The sequence below is a fragment of the Eretmochelys imbricata genome, chromosome 13 (assembly GCF_965152235.1).
Source record: "Eretmochelys imbricata isolate rEreImb1 chromosome 13, rEreImb1.hap1, whole genome shotgun sequence".
NCBI lineage: Eukaryota > Metazoa > Chordata > Testudines > Cheloniidae > Eretmochelys > Eretmochelys imbricata.
This window is the reverse complement of record NC_135584.1, coordinates 13,938,154-13,964,791: the sequence shown is the minus strand read 5'-3', so window position 1 is coordinate 13,964,791 and position 26,638 is coordinate 13,938,154. Positions and strand designations below refer to the sequence as shown.

At 40.0% G+C, this 26,638-nt stretch overlaps 1 protein-coding gene across 2 annotated transcripts in view; it reads left to right on the top strand.

Annotated features, from left to right (window-relative positions):
• The window catches only part of DOK5 (docking protein 5), an 87,323-nt gene that overhangs the window by 44,953 nt on the left and 15,732 nt on the right, over positions 1 to 26,638 (top strand). For both annotated transcript variants that reach the window (XM_077832271.1, XM_077832272.1), the window contains exons 2-6: positions 585 to 692; positions 19,853 to 19,967; positions 20,068 to 20,187; positions 22,632 to 22,821; positions 24,124 to 24,259. In XM_077832271.1, the coding sequence (XP_077688397.1) occupies positions 585 to 692; positions 19,853 to 19,967; positions 20,068 to 20,187; positions 22,632 to 22,821; positions 24,124 to 24,259 (669 nt within the window). The remainder of the gene's footprint in view (positions 1 to 584; positions 693 to 19,852; positions 19,968 to 20,067; positions 20,188 to 22,631; positions 22,822 to 24,123; positions 24,260 to 26,638) is intronic.

The following is a 26,638-nucleotide window of genomic DNA, read 5'->3' as shown; positions in this document are numbered from 1 at the left end:
CCTTCAGAAACAGAGTGTTGTTTCCTGTCTTTGTTATGGAAAGTTCCATACCTGCCTGTCTGCTCTGACCAAGATTTTACAAAGTTGCTATCTGAACTACATGTAGCAAGACTGAATCCTATGTCTATTTTAATTACTCCCATTACAATAATACAATATGTCTAAATAAAAATCATTCAACTGTTCACGCTATAGTATTGATCCCCTGGGAACAGAAACGATCTTGCATTAGCAAGTCCATGATTTGCATCCTTTTCCCTCTAGTGCCTAACATTAAAGGAAATGATCAGACAAGTATTTTGTTCCGAAGCTTTTTCTTCATGCCATTGTATTCTGAAATCAGGCCAGTGATGATTTTTTCCCCCTGGATCTGTCTTCAAAACCCTCATTTTCTTTCTTCTGATTTCAGTAAATCTATCTAAAATCCATGGTGGATAGAATGTTTTGTTTTTACTCTAAGCAACAATTAGTTTGTGACTTGTAAAAAGTTTACATGCACAAGCATCAAAAAGAAAGCATTTTATGCAAATGTCAGCGATATTCAAGTCATTGGAGATGCCAAGCTTACTCTTTTGTGCTTCCAGATTTATCAGAGATGCTGGTTAGTATTCAAGAAAGCTTCAAGCAAAGGGCCAAAACGACTGGAGAAGTTTTCAGATGAGCGTGCTGCCTATTTTAGGTGCTACCACAAGGTAAGATTTGGACATATGTAAACGTATCCAAATTTCCATTGAGTTCATAATTCTACACTGCTCCCACAGCTGTTTAGAGGCCAAGAATACTTAGTTTTGTTGCTACTTCAAAGACAAACTCTCCAGTGAAATTTAAAGATTTTATAAGCTGTATAGTTTGACAACTCATCTACTATGAATATAACTGTAAATAATCAAGATACTCAAAATTGTGGGCTCACTTTTGTGTCTATCCTAACTCTGTTGCACTGATGAGCCTTAAAGCTGGTTGAAAAGTTGGGAAAAAATTCATGAAAGTTTTCACAAAAAGTGTGTCCCCTATTTTTCAACATTGAAACCATGTGATTAATGATTAATGTGATTAATTTATTAATCAAAACCAGAGTTTATTATTAACATGGCAAGAATAGTGAGCTAAATACACTTCAGACATATAAAAAGATAGGATCTAAGTCTCATTTACACTAAGGCAACTTAAAGGTCCCTTTACACTGTCAAAGATGTAAGGGGAGTAAGTTAATATTGTACACCTACTTTAAGACCCATCTGCACTGCTAAAAGAGTCTGAGATGGCCTTAATGTAATCAAGAATCAGGCCCAGAGTGCTTGCCTTGGAAAGGGGAGTCTAAATCATAATTGCCATAACCCAAAACTTTAAGGGCCCTACTGCCAGGTTTTTTAGACACAAGTTTCAATTGAACTTGTAATGGTCTATATTGGCAGAGATTATTTGTGCAAACTCTTGGAAACAGAAAGGACCACATATTCATCCTTAGACTAACTCTGCTGAAGTTAGCGAATTTGGCTAATGTGAAAGCCCTCGTTGATGCCTTTCAGACCAATGAACTTCCTTAATTTTTCTAATCACTTCTCTCTAGAGTCCTCTGCTCATCTCAGTTCATCTGAGAATTTACATGAGTAATTCTCCTGGGCGTGGAGTTGAAAATAATATGCTTTAATTTATAATCTTTGTTGGCAAAAGCTTAATATGTTTGAAAATTAGGAATTATGTGCATAACCTCCTAGATGCCTGACACTGCAGATGAGCTTCTGAGGCTGATCCTCTCTTATCCAGTTTGTGAGACATATAGGAGGAAATCCTGAGGGAATACTGGATCTGAATTCTTTCCTATTTGACTCCATCTGTATCTATGCTCTACATAATTTATAAGGGATTGGTCATAAAACCCCAGGGCTATTTGTAGTACATCATGCCCAGAAAAAGGAATTCATTCAAATTTATATTAAGCAGTTTGCAAAAGCAATGAAAAGTGAATAATATATTTTCCATTTGATCTGTGCGGGGATTACACAGTATGTATTTTTAGAGTAGATACATTTCAGCTCTGTACGGAATATGTAACATCTATGATGGTGCAGTTCTGATAATTACTGATGCTCTGCATTAGTATTATAAGAGATTAAATTTACATCAGCCATATATGCACCACTGCCTGGAAGATTTTGAATTTAAGACTGGATTTGAGATCTAAGAGGAACGGAAATACTTAAGGCCAAATTTTCTTCTCTTCTTTAAGAGGATATCCATTTTTGCATTTGCAAGTTTATTACATATGCAATCCAGAGGTCAATTCCTGCAACTGGTTCTGCACAAGTGGACCCTATACCACATGGCTACCACTAACTTCAGAGGGATTCCATGAAGGCGTAGGGCTCCAACCACATAAATCAAGTTGCAAGATATGGCCTAATGTCAAGTAACTGATTTATGGATGTAATGAGGAGCTCGGACAGCTAGGGTGTCATTTACAATAGCTCTCCGTATAGGCCCAACTCTGCTCCCAGTCACATAAATGGTAAAACTCCCACTGATTTCAAAAGGAGCAGAATTCAGCCGGTTCTGAGTACTTATGAAAATCTCACCCTTAAGCAGCTAAACTTATACCCAGAAATAGTTGCAGGCACAAAATAAACACTAGACTTGGTTGAAAGATTTTGTTTTTAAAAACGTTTTTTGAGTAAAAATAACATCTAAAAAATGTTCCAGGAAAATATTTTGGGTTGTTTAGAAATGTTTTGGTTTAAAAAAAAAAACCAACACCCCAAAACAAGCCCCAAACCCAACATTTCCCCCCCCCCTCCCAAAACATGAAGTTTCTAAGGAAATAAAACCTCTTCATGTAATTTTAAAATTAAAAAATGTGTGTGCAACACATACTTCTGAAAGCTACATTAGTTCTATCTAGAACTACATTTAATGATATTTTTTGGAGCTGTGTGAACGATTTGACTCGGATGCTGAATACACTTGAAATCTGTCTAGGTTTGAGTTTGACTCACATCCCTAGATCAGCCGCCATCTTTTCAAACCTCTATATACATGCACTTCCCAGTCAAGATTTTTGGAAACTGTACTTGCTCTTTCTGGGTATTCACAAACATTTTGGTATGGTTGCTCATGCTGCATTTTGAGCTCAAGCCCAAATGTGTCAAGCTAAATGGTATATTCCAGTCAGTTGACTCTCATCCACCAGCCAAGCAGCCAGTTGGCCAGGACTGTCCTCTTATTCCCCCAGAAGGCCCAATTCCTAGTCACCTGATGCTTTGTCAGGTGACTTCACTCACTGCTTCTACCTGGGGAGATCACCATCAGACCAAATTTGATACTAGTTCAGCTCAGACCTCAACCCTCTTAATGGGCCAGCTCATTCTGTGACAGGCTAATAGTCCCACTTCTGGTACTGGCCAATCCATGAGAATTTAAGCAAACCTACTGTACACAAGCTATGCTTTCCCAATAAGATTCTGTCGTGGGAAATCTAGGTTATTCCAACCAAAATGTTTCAAACTTCAGTGCCTATTTAATCAGAGCTGACCCAAGTTCCAGATATGTAAGACTCAACTGTCTAAAAACATGGGAAATGAAGCCACAAAGAATCCATGCAAGGTGTCCTGCAATTTCCTTTACAAAATGGAGCATAACTCCAGTATTCCCTATGTGAGACCACTATGGACAAGAATTTGTAGGTGAGCCATGCATCTGGCCAGTGGAACTCGACATTGTAAACATGATGATCAAGAAGCCTGGGAGTGGGTGTCCTCATGCCCAGTAGAAGTGTGTGCGCCAGAAGCCAGTTTGCCCCACGGTTTAGATGTAAACTGTCTGGCACAGGGTCTGTCTCTAACTATACATTTTTATACAGTGCCTTGTATGACAGGACTCTAATTTGCAGCGGGGTCCTAAGTGCACTACTGCAATGCAAATTAGTCACAATAATAATTATCTATATCCAGAATATTTCTGCTGCAGTATGTACATTTTCATGAGAAACCATTTGTAGTCTAGAGTAAATGTTATTTTAATTAATGATTTCGTTCAATATTCTAACAGTGAATCTGGAAGTGTATTTTCTCCATGCCCCTCACCAAACAGTCAGTGTCATCATTATAATTTACTGCTTCTCCATGTTTATCATTCTTCTATGCACACCCAAAAATGAAAAATAAGCAATGCTTATCAGACCGTATTGTTTAAATTTAATTATGCACCAGGATGAGCTATCATTTGCCTGTGTAGTATTTCCCCTTTGCTGTGGTAACAAAGTCTGTGGTGTGGCAGTATCCACATTTTTCATTGGGAGAGAAATTGGAAATGGAGATAGGGTGGTGTTCAGCTGTAGCATAGCTTATTAATTGACAAAATGTTCCCAAGTCCTGTTTACTAGGCCTGACTGGCAATTTTCTGACAAATCTTTTAGCAGAAAAATACTTGTTTGTGGGAAAGCGTCCGTTCTGACAAATTTTTCAACACAAAACAACAACAAAATTGGAGGAAAAAAGTATCAGAATTGTCAACGTTTTGTTTTGACATTTTTGAAACAAAAACTTCCAGTTTTCCAGGTTGAAATGACTTTTTTCTTTTGAAATTGATGCTACCTCTAGTACAATTATAATTAATAAATTAATAAAAATGAAACTTCTCCAAATTACTAAAAGAAAATGTTTTGATTGACCCAGTTAGATGTTTTTCCCCCCTGCTGGTGAAAATTTTCAAATTTTCAACCAAATTCATGATGGGGAAATTCTTTTGGTATCTCAAAAATGTTCATGGGACGAGAAAACCATTTGCCACTCAGCTCTACTATTTGTCTTGTACAGAGATGGTAAAGTCAGTGATGGAGTTTCAGATTCCTCAGCTGGTGTAAATTGGAATAACTCCATTGACGTCAGTGGAGCTATGCCACTGACTTGCATCAGCTGAGGGTCTAGCTCCAGTATGTCCAACCTGTAGCCAAAATAACACCAGCTCCTTTTTCTGCCCCTTACTCTCGACAACCCATCTGCTTTGACCTGGGAAATCCCTTGTCCTCAAATCTGTGTGCCTCTTTGCATGAAGTTCCATGTGCTCAGTGTTAAGCACAGACTAGTTCAGGTGGCCCTGGATGTTTACCTTTATCTGACAGGTGATTGAAAATTTTTAGGCCAAATTTTGAATTTTTGAAAAAATGTCAACCACTCTCTAAGCTGGTCAAAATACCAAAAACGTAGCACAAAATCTTTTTTGATTTTTTTTTACTGTTTTTACCAGAAATCTGAAAATTTTCCACCAGCTCTGCCTCATTTCATCCAGATACTCTGCAATACAAAGGAACTCCTCAGTCAGGTGTGACCATACTCAATGTCCATCAGAGCCGAATTCTGTGCTAGTGTCCATCCAAGCAAGAGAGATTGTCTAATCCACAGAGTAGCTTGAATGGTCATCTGGTCCTGGCTGGTTGTGAGATCTACCTTTAATTCTTTCTACTGAGGTTTTCAAATTATTGATAGGAGTACTGAGTAACATGCATTCAATTGCTACTTCTACCATGGGAGTATATTTTATAGGAAATTTCTGAAAGTTTTGTAGAACTGCCTCTCTTGTAGTCTATGGCTTTAAAACAAAGGCTGTCATAGCCACAAAAAGTAGTACCTAAAGTTTAGAGGACTTTGTGGGCCAACTTGTCAGCTACACTCAAATCTCCCTCTCCCACCCGCCCTCCTGTGTCATGAAAAACTTTTTTTTTCCTGCATCCACTCACTTAGGTGCTGGGCATGTATCCATATTGTGAATGCAAATTGTGAAGGTGATTGCTCAGAAACGGAGTATAGTCTTTCTGATGTTACTCGCTATGATGTCATAGTAACCAAGAAGAATGGTGGCATTGCCTGTCTAGATGAGTCAGGGCCTGAGAGCTACTTTCTTGATGTGTGAAATTCCAGTCTGGGTTATAATCTAACTAAATGTGTCTGCTGCAATAATAATAATAATAATAACAATTAATAATAGTAATATTAACTAAATCTAATAAAGTGAAGAGGAAAAATAGCCATATCCTCATTAGTCCTTTATTAGAGTCATGAGCTAGTTCCAGGAACAGCATGGCTAATAATTCAAAACCAATTTTACGTGGCAGAGACTTCAGCTAATATTCCCTCTGGTCAGTTTTTCACTATGTGTATCATTAGAGTAATGTGGCTTCGGTGATGTATTGTACTAAGGCATCATCTTTATGCTCTGTTTCTTTGATGTATGAGACCAACATGGAATCGTGGCACTCTGCCTTTATTGATATATAGTCACGCCAGTCAGCAAGAATGGGTCTAAGTGTATGGTAATAGCTTTGGGTTCTTTTCTGCTAATATTCTCATTAAATACCCGTGGGAAAGAAGGTTGTTTTTAAATAGCTATGACAAAGGCAGCAATGCTACAACAAATGAGAAAGCAGCCCCACCCCTTTACCATGCCTGGTGTCACCGCAATGAGAGATTGTGCTAATGAATCCAAGGGGATGTGGTCCAGATCGACAAATGATGCAGTAGGAGGAAACTCCACTTTTGCATTAATAATGTGTAAGAAATGTGGTTATTATCTTCCCTCTTGGGCCCTGAAAAATGACTCTCAAATGCTGATGAAGGCAGCATCAAATCTAGAAACAGCAGGAGCCTCTACTCGCCTTATATATCTTTCTATAAGAAGAGTTTTACACCATCACAAAAACTATAATGCGGGGGGGAATGGCAAAAACCAGCCAGTGTTTCAGTAGCACTTGCCTCTTCACTGAAGCGTTAAATCTTTTCTTCTTCTTCTTCTTCTTTCTTTTTTAATGATAGATTTAACTGCAGGTGTTACTTTTAATTTATTACGATAGGACAGGGCTCTTTCTTGAGCATCCGCTTTCACGGCATTGTTCTATCAATAGTCCTGGATCTGGGGTCAGAGTCTGAATTTCTGTGGCCTGAGAACTCTTTTGAATTCTGCTTGGTGGGTTGCTTTGCTATGTCACCGCGTAGGGTTTTGGTCTTTGGGCTCTAGATTGGTGTCATCACATTGAGGTATCTGAGACTGCTGATCATGAATCCATGATATCTGTATTCTGTTTTGCATATCGGAACAGTCAGCTCAGATGAGTTTGCTTTTCTTTTCTGAATGGTTCACACAGGCTTAGCCCAGATTGGAATTCTGGGATCAACTCTGCCCCCTATATGCCACTCCAGTGGTTTATGGGGCTGTAAAGGAACTGAAAGGGGTTGGGTGAGATCCTCTGGTATAGGAGCAGCAGGGGGATGACATAAGCTCCCTTGTATTGTCTCACCCCCACAAGCCCCAGGATAAGATGCAAGGCAGGGATTGGGTTGAGGGTGGGAGGAAGCCTAGCCATAGTGCCTGGCACTGTGGAGATACTGAGATACAGTGCAGTCCATAGGCAGCCTGGAAGATACTCTTAGTAATGCTGAATGCTGTTTTGGCTGCCTTGCAAACTTGGTGGTGTAAAGCCACCTTTCCTCCCACTCTCTGTGGCCTGTATCTTCTGTGCTGTGTTTCTGTTGCAACACAGATTTGGACCTTTTATTTTAAGTATGCATCAGGCCACTTCCGAAATGTGAAAAATATGCTGGTAAGTCAAATACAAATAAATAGAGAGTATATGACTTATTGACGTAACTTGTGATTAATTTCAGAATGACAGTACAGAAGTCAGCATGAATTTCAGCTTCAAGACTGACTCCCCCAATCAGTGCAAATGCACAACCAAATAACTAGGAGCATTTGCATATGCAATCAGAGAGATTATGCACACCTGAATCAGGCCTTTAAACATGCATATGTTTATTTTATTTAAAGACTATCCTGAAAAATATGAATGGGGTGGGGATGGGAACTAGATGTTTTAAAATTTGATGTTCCCCCAAGATCAAGGAAAAACATGTAGTGTGAGGCTATGGCTTATGGCAAATCCTGAAAACCCTAAAATCTTCACAGCATATTCAAATTACTTGTAAAAGGCTCTTTACGTTGGTTTTTTTTTTAAACACCACCTCTGACCCCTCCTCCAGCCAGTCCCCGAAATGTTAAAGGTCTTTTACTGAATACACACACACAAAGGGAAATTCAGTTACAGCTGATTGTTTTCATACGTAGCCCTGCTCATTATGCCTAGTGATTTGGGGCTCAATTCACAAAGGTATTTAGGCACCTAGCTGCCTTTTTAGATGCCAAAGTCCAACATTGAGGCTCCACTGACATTCATGAAACCACTTCTCAGGTACCACCTAATCTTGCCTATGCCTTACTCCCCATAGGTGCTTAAATTTCCACTGATGCCGCCCTGCGGCTAATGAGCTGCTTGGAGTCCTAGCTCTTGCCCAAAGCTTGGTGGGATTCTCAAGCTAGGCATTCCCCTGCCTGCCTCACCCACGGTGCCCAGTCTGGTAGGCATTCTCAAAGCACGCTCGCTTGCTCGAAAGACGGGAACGAGCAGATAAGGAATTCTGGGGACTGCTGTACGCACACATGTCCTGTAGAATATCCAAGAGCCCAGTGGTTAGTTTAGGTGATTCAGATTCCATCCTCCCTGTCTAATTTGGCATAGGGACGAAAGCCCAGGATTCCCATTAGAGTGCCCAGACATAGGTCATTCTCAGTTTCTCCTTTTGAAGCTGTTCCACACTGTACAAATTACATTTTCATTGGAGCAGGGGCTTGAACCTGACTCTCCAGCTATAGAGTCAATCTCTCGCTTCTCTCCCTCTCTCGTGTCCCTCCCCCCCCCCCCCCCCATGGCCTAATGAATATTTACTTATACAAAGTGGAAAAGCTTCAACAGAAAAGAGTAAGAGACCCCACCCCAGAGCAGCCTCTAGCAGGGTGGTTGGGAAACTCTCCAGGATGGTGGGAGACATGGATTAAAGTCCATGCTCTAAATCAGGCACAGCAGGGATTTGGACTGGGTTTCCCACACCCTGGGTGAGTTCTCAGTCCACTGGACTATTTACTGTTGGGGTCGGCTGGCATCTCTGTGGTTTTCCATGAGAAAGGGCTGACCTGGAGAAGGGATGAAAATCCCAAGCAGAGATAGGCACCTCCTTCTGGCCTGTCAATCAGGACATGTCTACACCGTAGCTGGGAACCTGCTTCTCAGCCCCAGTAGACAGACTCACTAGCTCTGCTTGAGCAAGTGCAATAAAAATAGGAGCATAGACAGGGATAGCACACAGGCAGGACTTGGGCTGTCCACCCAAATATGTACCCAGGGGGTCTGGGTGGGTTTCTACCTGAGCTGCTGCCTGTGCTATCCCCAGCTATGCAGCTATTTTTAGCATGTGAGCTCGAACAGAGCTAGTGTGTGTCTGTCTATCCAAGCTCGGAAGCATGCTCCCAGTTGCAGTGTAGATGTGCCCACAGATGCGTCAGTACCTTTGTGGATCTGGGCTCCAGATCCACCCTCATCCTTGGCATTTCACTCCTGGCAGTTACTTACTCATCCTGCTGGCTTCTGAGAATCCCTTTCTTAGGCACTGAACTCTCCCTATAAAATGCTATGGGAGCCTTGGTGTCTAAATTGGGGCTGTGAATTCTACGGGGCGGCAGGGAGCCCAAGAATTGGACGTTACAATGATCAGCATTGCAATGCACAAGTCCCCTGTGTAAATCATCCCAGTCAGGATTTTAGTGGTGGTGCAAAGTATCTAGGTCAGCACAGAATTAGGCCCAAGAGTTGATGAAAAATTGGAGGGTCTTCCATAAATGCTTTGCCCAGCAATCTGTTGTCCTCCAGTTTTGCATGCCCATTTTTTGAATGGTAAATTAAGCCAGTGCTGGTTTTTCATGTGCAGAGTAGGGGTGTTTGTCAGCTTCTGAAGATACTCAGTTGTGTGCACAAATTTTGAGGACAGGCCTGACAGTTTGCCAGCCCTACACATGGCTTAAAATACCTACAGCAGAGAATCATTAAAGGTAGGAAAAACAGGTTAGTCTTTGGGTTTAATTCTAAAGATTAATGGTATGTGGACTTTGTTCGCATGTATGTGTTGCATTAGCATCCTCTATAAAATAGGTGCTCCGATCCCATGGTGATGGGCGGGGCATAACAATTTCAGTAGATGTTAAGTTATGCTATACAAGTTCTCTGCTAATTACCTAGGGCCAGATTTTAGCTATCCGTTTTTTGAGCGCATAGGGGTGGGTTCAATAGTTCCATTACCAATCCAAGTTCCATGGAAGAGTCCTGTACTTAATAGATAAAAAACAATGTCTCATTAAGGTAAAAGAACAACAAATCCTTTTGAAATAAGTAACTTTGTAAAATATTGGCCTATAAATAATATCAGTTTAACTTTGGAATCTTCTGTTAGTTTTGCAACATATACAGGTTAAAAGGCTCTGTGGGTGTGATAGGTGACTTGTATGAGAACGAAGTCATTTGAAGCTTTTGAAGTGGGCTGCAAATGTGTATACACAAAGCGAATTGGCCACTTAATTCATGCAGTCCCACAAGGGAGGAAAAATAATTAGGATACAGACTACAAAAGCTGTGCAGAAAATTGCCTTTTAGGTAGCTGTCTTGTTTTCATTGGTAAACATAAATGAATCCTCATCTTCTACAAGTTATCATATGCAAAGAAAGAGCGGGGGAAAATGTTGGAAGTCAAATTCTTGTTTCTCTAAACGCTTTTGACTTTGCAACATACCAGAAACAGTCTTAATTTTCCAATACTATACCAACTTAATTGCATAATGCTGACAGGAATATACGGATTCCTCAAGGGGATCTGACTTTTAATCTGGTCGTATTAATCTTCCCTTGAAACAGCAGAAGTAATTTAAGCAGTCTTTCTGCCTAGTTACAAAATAATCCATTTGGAAAATTGAATTGTGTAATTTGTAATTGTTTTCCAAGCTCGCTAATGCTAAATTATATTGGTAGCAAATTAAACATTTTAAGTATGGCCACTCTGCTAATCACTGGTTGTTAAACATTTATTTTAATGAATACTATCACTTATTATAAATAAAGTGTCTGGTCTGAGACTTTAAAAAAATTGGCAAGGCATTTTTGGCATCTTTATTGGAATGTCATATATCAAGATTTATCAGGCATATTTTGTTGTATATGGCGTATATGTGCCATTCCTTACTGTGAAATGACAAATAGCATAAAGCTGGTAGCCAGTGGTTATGGATCTCAAGCACAGCTCAAATAAACATGTGAGCCAAGGGACTAGGTCTGAGAGTGATAGAGTTTGTGATATATAGCTAATAAGTCCAGTCTCAAAATTCAGTAGGTGGTTTTAGCCATAATCCTTCTACAAGCCAGAAATGGAAGCCTTATGAAATGTAATATCATTTTTGTCAGATGTCAAACCATAACACACTTGTATCTTGTATCAGCTTTGCACATGCCGAGATGGAGGCTAATGGTTGATAATTTGCCCCTTTAAGAAAGGTGTGATATATTTGGCTCTCTAAACATTTTAAAACTGTTTATGCCCACAGGTGCTAGGATTGTTAGCAGGTGTTTTTGTGACCGCAAAAGCGGGTGCAAGTAAGAGTACATATAGTTTTTTGCACCCATACGTGGAGGCCAGAGTAGTGTTCCAGCTGCAAATGTATTCCTCCTAATGTTCCATTAGAATACCGGCACTTTGTTACTTACATATGAGGTGAATATGGGTCAACACCGGAAGCACATTTTGAAGTCGTTCTGAAACAGTTTGTGGAGTTCATGTACTACTATTCACCTGCATGAATGGGCTTTTGGGGCTTCATTTGATGGGAAGAAGCACTCTGCCCTCCTCCCTCAGAAAGCCTGGTGAGGGAATAAAATATAAAATACCGTGAGTACATGCACACAAATCCACAGCCTATGCATATGCAGGGACAGTATGCTGTGCAATTTGGGAGTGCCGTATTTTTGAAAATTGGGACTTAATTTTGAGTTCCTTGGTTTTTAGATGCCAGATTTTAGACCCATAGACCTGATTTAAAAAAAAGCCAAATACCTGTAACTTCAGTAGCTGCAGACCCACAGTACTTTTCAAAAATTAAGCCCTAGGGGTGAAATTCTGACCCCATTGAAGTCCATGGCAATAGAAAATCAATGGATTTCCCCCAGTGTGTAAGCAAGGCATTTACAAACAGAAGCAATGACAAATTTTACAATCAAATGTAGTATTTTCAGGTACTATTATATTAACTTTGTGAATGTTACATGGATCATTGTGCACTAGAGATTTTATTCTACTTCACGAGCAAGGGTTACTACAGCTCAGCCAGAGGGGTCATTACTGCAGTCTCTGGACTGGAGGCCACTCCAGAGAAGTACCACCCCATGGGGTTGTTTTCATGTATTGGTTTAGTTATGTACCGGAGGCCCAAGGAGACAAAGAAAGGCTTTTTGGTATAAAAGACTGAGTTTAACCTGCCAGAGGTGCTTCATTTTGATTGAACAAATGGACACAACCTTTTTATCCAAACCCTGCTGAAGGGTTGGTAGGACTTTGACTTGCCAGACTTGTGGAGTCATATGATGAAAAACTGCTATATTACAAATTCCTGTCCGTATGTAGGTTCATGGTTGCTGACAGGTCCTGTAGCATGTACACACCAGACAGATACAAACAGAAATATTTAAGGTTAAAAATGGTACTTGACAGTAAAAACATACCAGCAGTAGAACAAAACAGGCCAGCTGACCAGGAGGGGCTTAAATAAAGAAACAGAGGAACCGGGGGCCAGCGAGGAAGAGGTAGGATGGGGCAGAAGATCACAGAAGCTGAGTGAGGGGCTCCATGAGTGAGAGAGACCAGCTAGCATACCATAGCCTGTATGAGGAGGGAATGCCTTGTCTGTCTGCTTTCCTGCACCCAGATGGTTCCCAAGAGCTCACAAGGGAAGTGTGAGCTAGAAAGTGAGGGACGTTGCGGTTTCAGATGTTTGTTGTTTTGTATGATCCATGCTCCCCTGTTCTTGACATAATTACAAATAAAAGAGCATAAAGGTTTTGGATTGTGCAAAAAGTGTGTATGTGTGCTGACTGCTCGACAACTACTTTGTGCCCTGAGAGAGTTAAACTGTAAACTAGGAACTTTACACTTTTTGGATGGAGTTAAAGGAAAGGGGTGTGTTTAATTAGCTGGGGTATCTTGTGGGGTGGGGGGGTCAGTGCTGGTCCTGGGGCTAGGGCAGGAGGCAGATCAGGTAGCAGACTGAGACAGTACCCAGGAACTATGCCAGAGAGGCAAAGGGAGGAACCAGTGTTGCAGCTCTAGAAGTCTGACAAACCCCAGGGGATCCAGAGCACAAGGCAGGACATTTGTCTGGTTTTAAGCCAGACTGTCCTGTTTTTGGAAAGGTTTGTCCCTGCCTGGCGCTGGACATAGTTTTTTCTGGTATCATAGGGGAGGAGGCCATTTTACAGTGTGCTGCTGTGCCCACTCTGGCATGACCTCACATGCATGGTGCAGGGTGACACCACTCCGGAAGTACTGCAATGTCCAGTATTCTGGGGGTGCGTCGGTGGCCACTCTACAGAACACAGAGGCTTAGATGCCACTGACAGCAGTCCTAGGCAGTGCTCGCTAGGACCTGTGATGACCTGTAACCACTGGAATATGTCAGTCACAGCCCTTGGAGAGACAGCAAAGCATGGGGCCTAGACTTTTGATCAGATCTGGCTGGGGAGATCAGGAGTACCAGGAGGCTGCAAGCCTAAAGCCCTGGTCAGGAGAGAGTGGAACATGGGTCCCTGTCCAGTGAGACTGAATGTTAGAGATCTAAGAGGACATTCTTTGACCAGATCACAGCGGGAGGTCACAGGTGCAGTTACTCTGAAACTGTGGCAAACATCCAGAATTAGTGGCCACTTTTGAAAATGTTGTCCTTAATTTCTTTGTATCTCAGTTTTCCTATTTCTAAAAATGGGAGTTGGTACAGTAATTATCATGATCTGAAAGAGTTGCTGAGGATTAGCTAATTAATGTTAGCACAGCACAAATCATGCATATGAAAATACATTTGCTGTGAAAGAGTCTGAGTCATGGAGAGCTAGTAAGATGCAGAAAAGAAAAGTGGTAGTAGTAATAATAATAAACAACACCAGGTAAGATGGTGACACGAGTCATCCTCAAAGAAGCCAGGAAAAGTTCAATCACAAATATTTCCGGTCATTTTCAGACTTGCTCATCACCCGTTCTTGCCAAAAATCACAATACTAAAGATATTATCAGTCTGTCACTTTTCAACATGGATTCAGCATACATGTGCCAGACCATTTGCACCATCTGCCACACAAGTGTCAGTAGAAGGAAGACTGCCCGGACACTTGGAGATGATGATGATGAAATGGCTTGTTGAGGGATTCAGCAGCTCAGTTATCAAGAGGTCTTTACACCGTTTTCCCCTCAGGTACACAGGTGCATCTTTGAGCCTAGAGAACATGGATAACCCAATGGCTAAAGTTAGATCTTAAAAGGAGGGGATGTTCCCATGTTGGAATGTGTCTATCTTCTTCGTCATCTCTTACGTGTTGGGTAACAATTCCAGAAATAGAAATATAGCTGTGAAGAATAAAAGGGAAACAGCAGACTTCTGCTGCACAGCTCAGGCTACATAAAATGGCAGCCATGAAAGCAAAGCACACAAAAAGTAAGTCTTCTGGCCGAAGAGTCTGGAAGTAGAGGATTGAAGAGTTTATCTATGAAGGGATGTTGCTGGTTTAATACTTCTCATCAAATCATTCATGTAATTCACGGTCCAAATGACACCCATAGTGCTTGGTTTTGTCAAGTTATTTCTCTTATTGTGTTTATGAAGCCTTGCACCAAAAAAGAATTTGCGTTGAAGCCAGCTGGGAAGAGAAGGAATGATGTGCACATTATCATAGATGTTTGGACCGGGACCAAAGGTCAAAATTGTGGATTATCTATCTATCACAGCACACAGGGTAATGTTTCTACCACAGCCTGTTCAGATTTGCAAAACCAAATATCATCAGAAAATGTTCATAGCTACAAGTAAAGGATTTCAGAAAGACCACACTGTGTGAAATGCCTCCCCCCGAACTAAGTTTCCAGTGCAGTTTGCTCTAAAGTTTGGTAGCTGTTTGATTAATTTTATCTATGGTGCTAATCTTTCTACATTTTTGTTTACTATCTAACTTCAGTTATAACTATGGGTTTTTCCTTCAGTATAATATCTGATAAATCTTAGTAGGAACTTTGCCATAGATTTAAATGAGACTGACATCAATATTTCCAAGATTTGTCCTAAAGGGTGAAATTTACCCAATGCATGACCAGCAGAAGGCACATCTGAAAGCCTTCAAAATAAACTTTCTACTAACCAGGCCATTATGTATTCCATATATTTTTCTCCTCTGATCTAATGTTGGTGTGAAGAAGAATTTATTTTGTTCATTAGGATTAGTGTTTCTTGATAACTGTTAAAGCAAATTGAATCAGTATGGGCACTCTGAAGGCAACTGTGATGAGAGAGAGAGAGAATAGTATAGATAGTCTTCTTTGCTTTGTGACACAGTACGCTCATAAAGAGCAAATGTGAAAGGAAAAATGAACCAAATGAAAATAAATTTTGCTGTTCAAATGGATGAACTTTGGCATTTCAAGCATGAATTGGAGTGTACTAAATTACTATTGAAATGTGTTGTTCTGCCTTTTGGATTACCACACTAGTTCTTCATAACTGCGTGACCTTTGAGAGGAATTGATAATGTCAGTACTTTTTCCCCCCTTCTTCAATTGTATATTCCTCCCAAACTCCATAGTCATGATATGCTGAACAACCGAAAACCCGTGTTTAAATTTATACACGGTTCTCTCAAAGAGCTTCAATATTTACATTAAAAAGAATTCCATTTGAAGCTTCTAAAAGCTTAGTCACCTGACTACAGTGTTTCTTGCTACCTTCAGAAGGCCTATGGGAGAGAGACTTTTGAACCCCAATCTACCAAAGCATTTAAGCACATGTTTTAATGGTAAGTATATGCTAAGTCCCATTTAAGATGATGAAGGCTGAAATCGCGCATCCAATCTGCAGGCATTGGATTCTTCCGTGGTAGCTCTGGTGTTGTATTTTGTGGCTTCAGCAAAAAGTTCTCTCAATGGTACAGGATCCTCAAGAGCAGGGAACCACTAGCATATAAGTCCCTTGAGCAAAGTCCTTGCCATTTTGGATGCACTCCATGACACAAGATAGAGTTCCCCTCTCTTCTTTGTCAGTTCAGTTCCACTACTCAATTTTTGTGGGCAATTTGGTGGCTCCCAAAGTGTGACTGGAGGAATTACTGGTAGAAAGATTAAGAAAATGAAGCTTTCTCCGCAACCATACTTTCCCTGTTCACCAATAGATGGGTACAGAGAGCTCCTTCCCCTGGGACATGCCTCCTGAGTTCTAGGTAAATAGCTTATGCAAATAAAGCAGCTCTGGGGCCATTCTTTCTCCTGTTCAACAACAGATGGGAACAGAGAGCTCCTTATTCTCTAAAGCGGTGGTGGGAACCTGCAGCCCACATGTGGCCCATCAGGGTATTCCGCTGGCAGGTCGCGAGACTGTGTTTACACTGACCATCCACAGGCACGGTCGCCCGCAGCTCCCAGTGGCCATGGTTTGCCATTCCCATTCAATGGGAGCTGCAGGAAGCGGCGGCCATCCCACACTGCTTCCTGCAGCTTCCATTGGCAGGGATCAGCGAACCATGGCAACTGGGAGCTGTGGGTGGCCGTGCCTGCGGACGGTCAACAAAAACACTGTCTCGTAGCCTGCCAGCGGATTACCCTGATGGTCCACAGGTTGCCCACCACTGCTTAAAGCGTGAGGGCACAGTGCTTATATTGATATTATTGTTAATATACATTAGAGAAACCACTGTGAATCATCATATGTCCCATTATGAAACCCTCATCCACATTAAATAGTACATTATTCTGCAGGTAATACCATTGATTTGTAAGGTACTGCTCAGCGTGAGTACAGATAGCAGAATGTGGCCTTTATTTCGGAAAGCTTTGCTCTGGATGCGTCAAGTCTAATGTAAATCATTGGAAGAATGCATATACCAGCTTCTGGCACCAGTCTTTCTCCATGGTCTGGTCCTATACCAACCACAAGATGAAGGCTAAATTGTTTCAGAGATGCCATATTAGTGAATTAGGTTATTTCACCTTTTTGTGATCATGGATTCAAATTCTGCAGACAAAAAACACCCACTAACATCAGTTTAGCGAAGTGCCCAGGAATTGGAGTTTGTGAAGGGAATTCTACAAAGTAGAGCAATGCTATTCACACAGATCTTAGCGCACAGGTAGGGAAGGAGCTATAATACAATCTCTGTGTGGCCATAAATATCGCACCAATCTTGCACTCCTTCTGTGTTGTGGTTGTGAACAATGGGGGAACTAAAGCAAGCTTAACGACTTCAGGAAGCAGGCTCTTCCCTGTGTTCCATCTAACACTGTATGCTAAATGGCAGAGTAGTGCATTCTCTGTAATACTGTAGCAAACTATTACGGGTCTGATTCTACCATTCTCTATTCAACATGAGTAATAATTTACTCCACCATTAGTTCCATTTTCTTCAGAGGAATTACTCAGAGAGAGTAAAGTACTATTCATTGTGAGTGAGAGAGGGAGACATTGGTCCTAAAAGAGGAAATGTCTACTGTTTCTCTCATGCTATTAAATTCTTTCCTTGGGGGCGAGAAGGAAATATTAGAAGTTGAACTTGGCAGTTGACAATTTGCAGTTCACCTGTAATGTGATGAGGTGAGATCGGGATAGATATTAACAGATTTTTCATTTTTATCACAATGTTTGTTAGTGTCTTGTTAGCATTGGGAATGCTCTTCCATCATGGGCTCTCTTACCATAGTCTTCAGATCATGCATAGTCTTGAGATCATAGTCAAGAGATCATGCAAATTAAGCACAATTATGTTATCCTGTTTAAAGCAATGTTAAGATTGATTATAAAACCCATAGGCAAGAAAGTTTGAGTTCCAAACTCAGCCACCTGGTGGTGAGACTTAGCAGCTGGCTTAGTGTTTGTGTAATGGCCCTCTCCTGACTTTCTGCTGCTTCTCAATGAAGTTTCAGAGTAGCAGCCATGCTAGTCTGTATTTGCAAAAAGAAAAGGAATACTTGTGGCACCTTAGAGACTAACAAATTTGTTAGTCTCTAAGGTGCCACAAGTACTCCTTTTCTTTTCTCAGTGAAGTGTGAGTCCAGACACAGGTGGCAGCCAATGCATTGCTTTTTTTTATTTTGGAGGCTGCTCATAATGCACCCATCACTTTGCTCCTTTGCCCCATTCTTCTTCAGGAGAGGCTAGCTTTAAAAGATTTTCCTCCTCTAGAGCTGTTCTCTGTCTCTCCCCATCTCTCTCTCTCTCTCTCTCTTGCTTGCCAGAAGGGAACATGCAATAGAACTGCTTTGAGGAGGAACTGGGTCAGACAGGGTCAGTGGGAGCCTAAGGCTCATTAGGATATTTGTCTCTCGCTTCTTTATAAATAGATTGTAATGCCTTTTGGTTTTCAGTACTGTAAAGAACCCACCCACAATGGTAAAAGCAAGTGAAATTTTCCACTGGGATGTAATGTTGCTCAATGTTACAGTACCCTTTCAGTAATATTCAGAGAACTAGGAAAACCTGGACAATGATAGTGCAAGCTGTTTTTGGAGAGGACAGGTCTAGCAGCAATGTCCTTCCTTTTTCCAATGAAATTATCAAAAAAAAAAAATGCACCAGTGGAGGGAGTGGCTGACGTTCATGTTCAGATGGCTACTTTGGCAATGAAAATATTGAGGTGTAAGGCCAAGACTTTCCAAAACAGATGTCTAAAATTTGGTCTCCTGATTCCATATTTAGCCACTTGCCTGAGTGTTAATAGTGCAAAGCAACCAACAGTAACCACTGAGCCAAATTTTAGGCTCTTTTTTGTTAAAATCTTAGAGCAAAGTCCTAGTCTAGGCTGAAAAGTAGGGATCTTTGTGTAGAAATGTTAAAAATCACCTGTTGTCTGCTGAAGCTATCTACTAGAGCTGGACAGAAAATGGAAGATTTCCACGGGGGAGGGAATCAACTTTGCATTGAAAAAATGAAAACTGGTTGACAAAAACTGAAAAAGTTTTGATTTTTCGAAGTCTGGAAATCTCTGGCTAAAAAATACTGAAAACCATATTTGTGAGGGGTGGGGAGGACTTAAATGTTCGGTTTTCAGGTTTTTGTATTTGTGACCAAAAAATTGAAAATGTTCAAAGAACGTAAGACATAGGACTGGAAGGGACCTTTGTGGTCATTGTGTCCAGCCCTCTGCTATTACAGGCCTACAAGGAAAGTGGACACTTCTGTTGAAAAACTAATTTTCCATCAAAAATAGTTTTAGATGGAAAATTTCACCTACCCTAGTGTTTACTCTTCCATAGAGCAAGTCGTAACAGAATTGGTTTCACCCTCTAAGTGAATGGATCAAGTGAAACCTTTTCTCTTGGTCCTGTTGCTACTTCTGGGGCACCTGTTTGCTCTTTCCCATGTACTTCTTATAGGTGTTTCCCCACTGGTGTGAATGCTGAAGAGATGATTCCACCATCCCGGTGGTTTAAATCCTGGTTTTTATTGGGTTTCACCGGAGCTTACATGCAGACAGAATATGAGGCAGTGTGGAAGTGTCAATGTGGCTACATCATTTAGAATCTTCAGGTTCATCTCTGAGCCTGATTCATGTCAAGGTGGCTTGTCCTTGTGTGTGCTCATGGGCTCATTCTTTTTGGTTTTTTTCCAGCTTGGCTTAATGTTTTTCTCTTCTCTCCTACGTTCAATACTCATTATTCAAGGATCCTAATTAGAACTCCAAATTGCTCTTTTTCAGGTCACAGAGCTCAATAACGTGAAGAATATATTACGACTGCCAAAAAGCACGAAGAAACATGCTGTAGGCATTTATTTTAATGATGACACATCCAAAACTTTTGCTTGTGAATCAGGTGGGTAAACTGGCACAGTATATGAGAAAATACTGGAATGTTAATTGTGAAATTATAAACATATTGTACCTACACACAGATTTTCTGGGCATTTATACAGAACTCGAGGCGGATGAGTGGTGCAAAGTGCTGCAGATGGAATGCCTAGGAACTCAAATTAATGACATAAGCCTTGGAGAGCCTGACTTGTTGGCATCTGGTGTAGAAAGGGAGCAGAGTGGTATGTATAGAAATATTGAACTTTATAGCATTTAGAAAGTTTTAGAATACAATTCCTACCTGAGTGCATGGCTCAGTTACTGAAATGTGTGGGCCATGCACATAGAAACCAGAAATATACTCAAGCTTTTACAACCTGGTGCAAAAAACAAACAAACAAAAAAACAAACCCCAGAACAAAACAAAAAAACACTATTCTTGGTTGTTATCAGCACTAACCTGTTCTGCTAATCTGACACTCTGATTTAGGATTTTAGAAACGTTCTAGTGAGATTTTTCAGACAAATTAGGTGCATTGTAATCTCTCTGAGGCAGGGAATGCTTTTTGGTTCTGCATTTGGAAGGTACCTACCCAAATAAGGTCCCAGTCCATGACTGTGGCTCATAGGCACAAATAAAAAGAATAAATATTGCCATATAAATAATAATTGCATATATAATCTGAGCTCCATTACTTCACTTGCATACGGAAATCAGCTACTTGTATGCACACATGGGCTTTCCATGATTTAATTAGTGTACACAATTTTATTAACTCCATGCAAAATACAGTTGTGAATGTCTTGTGTGTGCCCACATACATATACCTAAACGCTTTGAAAATACACTCCTCTTTGAGAAGCACAGGCTTGAATTTCTCCTCCTTTCAAGCAGCCCTAATTATTAGCTTATTTCCCCTCATGTCTGTATACTGGCCAAACACACATTCTCAGATGCCCATGTATGGTTAACATATTAGAATTTATAATTAGCGCTCATCCCATTTCTGTTTCTTACTGAGTCCAGGGACTTGCACTAAAAATATTACCGAGAATGCAACATCAGCTAAATTTTTAACCATTCATTGAACCTAAAAGCGTTAATTTTGAAAGCTTAGGTTGTCTTCTCACCCGAAGAAAACCTGGAATTCCTTTAGTACCATTTCTCCAAGCTTTTTTTAAAACCAGATTTCAGAGTTAAAAATCTAAATCTGTTTCATTCCATTCTCTTGGTGCAATTCCACTGACTTAAACAGAGTTATACCATCACAGAACTAATGTAACAGAGTGTAGAATCTGATTCTAAACCTCTAAAATACCATCCCAGCTTGAAATTAAAGAACATATTAATTTCCAGATTTACTTGCCACTTTCCTCTATCGATTCTGATTGTTACTCATTCAATCCAAAATATGTGCACTAAGTCAAGCGAATAAAAAAAGTGATGAATGAGAAGGAACCAGTTTGACAAGTGGGTGAGTGGCTTTAGCTAATTCCAAGTCTGTGAGAAGTAGACTGAGGAATCCTCTTTGCGAAACTGAGTTCATATAAAATCTTAAGCAGTCATGAACACAGACAAGAAACTTATTAAATGCACAGACTTGCACTGCAGTTAAACTATTCTTGTGACACTTTTTATATACAACCATAATTATTAGAAGAGAAGTTCATTGCTATAGTTCTTCACAATGACACACATGTCCTGAATGTAAGGTCTGAGTAAATAGGCTTTGTCTGGGGAATCAAAGCCTATTTGGGTAGAGAATTCTGAATCTTCTGTGCAATCTCAACCGGGGCCAGGACACTGGAGAGTTTCCCAGCTCTTCCTGGAGGCCATGGGTAGCAACTGTAGCCTACTGCAACCTTCCATACAATGTGTTGTCAGTGGATTTGTGTAGGTCTGGATCCATTAGCAATGTTCCAGTCACTTCCCAGGCCATACCAAAGCTCACCTCCCTTCCAATCTCCTGCAGAGCAGGCCACTGGAGAGTTTAGTTGTGCAGCATGCAGAGCACTATTAAATTCCACTATGTGGCTTCTCTATGGTCTCTGATCCTTGTGGCCCCACATCTTGAACCTTGGCAGCTTGAACTTTCTCCCTTGGTGTTTGGAAGCTGAAGCTAGACAAACTCAGATTGGAAATAAAGCATAATTTTTTAGTGATGAGAGAAAATTAACCACTGGAACAATTTACCAAGTCTCGTGGTGGATTCTCCATCACTGGTGATTTTTAAATCAAGGTGGGACTTTTTTCTAAAAGATCTGCTCTAGGAATTATTTTGGGGAAATTCTATGGACTGTGTTATACAGAAGAGCAGACTACAGAATCACAATGATCCCTTCTGGCCTTGGATTCCAGGACTCTATTAGGCCCTTTACAGATGTGTAATAAAATAGACCCTTGCCCCAAAGAGCGTCAGATCTCAGTTGTTTTAAAAAGTGATCATGTAGATAACATTTTATGGATTTTTAGAGGCCAGTGCTATGTACTGTTTTTATGGTACTTAAATGGCTTCACTCTATATGCAGTATATTTTTAGAAACAAATGCAATCAATTGAGGGAAGTGAGTTTTTGTTCTTGGAGTAATTGCTAAAAGTGGATATAAGACTTTGTAATCATAAATCCTATAATGTCTACAACATGTAACTTAAAGATTTTAGACCAACCATTTGTTTTTCTTCTAGAGAGATTTAATGTGTATTTAATGCCAACCCCGAATTTAGAGGTGCATGGGGAATGTACCTTGCAGATAACATTTGAGCATATCTGTCTTTGGGATATCCAGAATCCCAGAGTAAAACTCATCTCTTGGCCATTAAGTGCCCTCCGGCGGTATGGACGAGACCCAACCTGGTTTACATTTGAAGCAGGGAGGTGAGTGCTTTGCTATAGTACTATAAGCCATTTTCATATAGGAGCAATAGGGGGTGCTAATCCTAGGTGGTACTAATGAGCTTCCCCACCTCACACTGAAGTGAATGAGCGTGGAGATTGTTCAGAACCTTACAGAGGGTGTTCCACATTTTGCACACTGATTCTACTTTTTACTGTGTAGTTATTTTTAATAAATACTGTACATGAGCCCGGAGAACTGGATGTACAGATTTAAAAGAAAAAGGGGGAAAATATCATACTCTGCCAGTAACTCGTACAACACAAAGTTGGACCCTTGGGCACTAATAGCACCTACCTTAGCCATAATGACATGAAGATTCAGTTAGGAGTGACTAATGGATCTACTAGCTACATGTACAAGTGTTTCAAGTTGAAGGCAGACTCTGCTCTCAAAACTTTCCTGAAGTTCTGTGCAATTATGGAGAGCTAAATAGTGGAGTCAGGATCTGTCATGTAAAAGCAAGAGGAGAATTTTGCCTTAAAACATTGGCATTAGTGTTAAAATGCTGTTTTAGTTCCTATTAGAACCCTGTGTTTTATGCCAAGATGGATGTTTCATTGTAGACCTGAAAGAGAAAAAATCTGAAGAGAAATGGCATGGTGGCTTCGCACAGGTCCCCGAGGAAATTTTGTGCTCTCCTAATGGTGCAAATCAATATAAGCCTAATTACTGACTTTCTCAGCAAATTTACGTATTGGTCTCCTCAATTAAATAAAGTTCACATCCACCAGTGCATGTGGAGGTAACATTTATCTTCTTAGTAACTTTTCTGATTGGAAACAGGCACATGGCTTCCTCTAAGCGACACTTCCCTATCTCTAGTATTATCTTTAATCAATCTAAACAGATACGCAATAATTTAATTTAGATTGTAGATTCTAGACAGGGGCCTGAGTCTCACAGCTGAATCAAACCCTTTCAAGCATACATAGTTTGAGAATGAAATACACCAAGGACTTGATTCTGTAATGTTTACATTGAGAAGCAATTATGTGCATAAGTAAATACTACTCCATGAATATGAGTTGGAGAATCTGGCCCGTATGTTGTTGATAATGATGAGTAATCATCATATCCTGTTCTCATGGTTTGTATATATGTTTATGAAGTTGTATCTAAATCCATGTGTTGTACTGCAAACAATCATTTTTTGTTTTTATTACCTTTTGCTTCGATACCACTTTCTTTTTTACAGCAGTACTGCCAAAAATATACTTTACAAATCACCCTGAACAAATGAAAACCTCACATTTGGATCATTTCTGTTCTCGCTTTGGCAGGATGTGTGACACTGGGGAAGGACTATTCATCTTTCAGACAAGAGATGGGGAGGCGATCTATCAGAAGGTTCACTCAGCTGCTTTGGCCATAGCCGAACAACATGAGCGCTTATTACAGAGTGTGAAAAATTCAGTGGTATGGTTGTTAGTTGTGCTTGTCATCCAACACTCAGCATTAATGAGTAACATAATCCATAGACCACCTTCTTGAGCATGTTCTTAATTTAAGATGTACAGATATTAAATAGTTTATTTTCTTCTCTTCTAGTTAAGGTGTTAATGTGTTCAGTTCTGACTGCATTTAGCACTTGGGGTTACTAAAGCAGTAAATAATTATGATTGCTTTTTTTAAGCAACTGAAAGTAGAGAAGTTTCTGTATTATATTCCTTGATTGCCTTATTTGTAAAACCATCAATGGGTGTAAATTGCTGTGGGAAAGATGGCTCGGTCCTGTAGGCACATGTTTTCCATTCTCATTAGCTTCCCATTATTAATCAGCAACTTGAGTAGTTTATTTGGAAGTGTTTCTCATCAATTTAATTCCAAAATATTGTGGCTGACTCATGGTTTTCCATTTATTAATTGATGCCTACACTTTAAGAATAATTTAGAAAGTGTCATATGTTGTTTTAAACTGAACGGCTTGATTTGTTAGGGAGAAACAAATATTGGTCTAGAGTCTCAAAGGATCTCTGCTTCCTGGGGCTGTAAAATGCTTTAATCATGTCTTCAAAGCTGTTTTTTAACATTTACAAAACTAGAGAAATTAGGCATATGGGGACCCAGTAATGGGCGTACTGAATCAGACCAGTGGTATAGCTAGGCTATTGTCCTATCTCATATAGTGTTCTGTCTAAAGTACTTATATGGCTCCTGTCATTGTAGCATCTGAGCACTTCACAGTCTTGAGTGTATTTATCCTCACAACACCTCTGAGAGAGGGGGAAGTATCTTTTATCTCCATTTTACAGCTGGGGAACTGAGGCGCAGAAAGACTAATTACCTTGCCCAAGATCATATAGGAAGTCTGTGGCAGAACAGGAAACTGAACACTAGTATCTGGAATCCCACACTAGCACTCGAACCAGTACTAGATGTTTCAGAAGATATAAAATTCCCTTAATGGAGAACTGTGGGATAACCTGACCTTACGGGAAATTTCCTCCTTATTCCAGATAGATAGTGATTGATTTATACCCTAAAGCATAAGGGATTATCAATACTTATCCTTCCTAATGTAAACATGGATGTTGTTGTTGTCCATATTAATGTCTAATCCTTTTCAGAGTTCTTCTAAGCGCTTGGTCTAAGTGATATGTTGTGGTGTGAGTCAGGCTGGATTTAATTGGTTGAGACAAAATGGAAACTGTCCTCTGAAATTTCATCCAAAGATCGCTATTTTTGTTTTGAAGATTAATATATTGAATTAATATTCCACCTCTTCCTTTCCTCTTTTTTTTTTTTAAGTCTTTTGTAGGTTTTTTTATTCTTCTGAATGTGGGCCAGGATTTGGAATCAGAATCACAAAAACAAAGCTAGAGAGGCTGTTCTCACAGTAATTCCAGCCAAACTAGAATGAGGAAATACAAGAAACCGTGAAAGGAAAAAGAATCTTACTGTTCTCTTAAGGTGTCAAGCCAAATTTTGCAGATTGGATAATTGAGCTAAACGTCAATTAAGCACCCAAGCTAATAAATAATTCATTGCTGTAGTTTGCAAGGCATTTTGGAGGAGCTTGAGTCTGCTATTATTTAAAACAAAATTTGTTGCTATATATATTTTTCACCTAAAAAGGTCCAGTGGTAAAACATTCACTTGTTTCCAGTCAATACCAGTATTTTAATTTGTAGCTAATATTGACACTTCACAGATATTGTTACCTAAGTACCTTTCCTAGACTTTCTGCCTTGTATTCATTTTCTTAATCAGCATCTGTGATCACCTTGTAGGTTAGGAATATGGGGAGGTTTTTACCAAGAAGTCATTCTTGAAGGCAAGATTCTTCTGTTGATATGGTATTAGCTGGCTCCTTATATATTCACTGTCATTATGTCAATAGGAGATCCACATGTGTTGTCATGACGACAGAATACAGCATACCAAACCTAAATGCAATTGTAAAAACTCTGCCCCAAGTGCAGCCATTGGGATTTTAGCAATTTCCAATGCAGCCTTCAATTTATTAGGTTATATTTGGGTAGTACTTTTCAAGGGCACACTTTGCATTTGTGCAGGCAGAAAAGCATTGACCTGAGGTGCAAAATCAGTAGCAAATGAAGTTTTATGCTGTTCTTTCTTTCAATGCAGTATCCTCTACTGATATATATCTTAGAGCTGCGTTGATGGCTTTCTGATAGTTAAAACAATGTGTTATTTTCAAGTCTTAAGCAGCAATGTCAGCTTTTCATCAAAGGGGGAATAAAAGGGTGATAATTATTTTGTTTATTCTGAATTAGCAGTTATTTTACTAATGTAACAAAACCACTGAACAAAACAGATTACAAATAGCCTGGC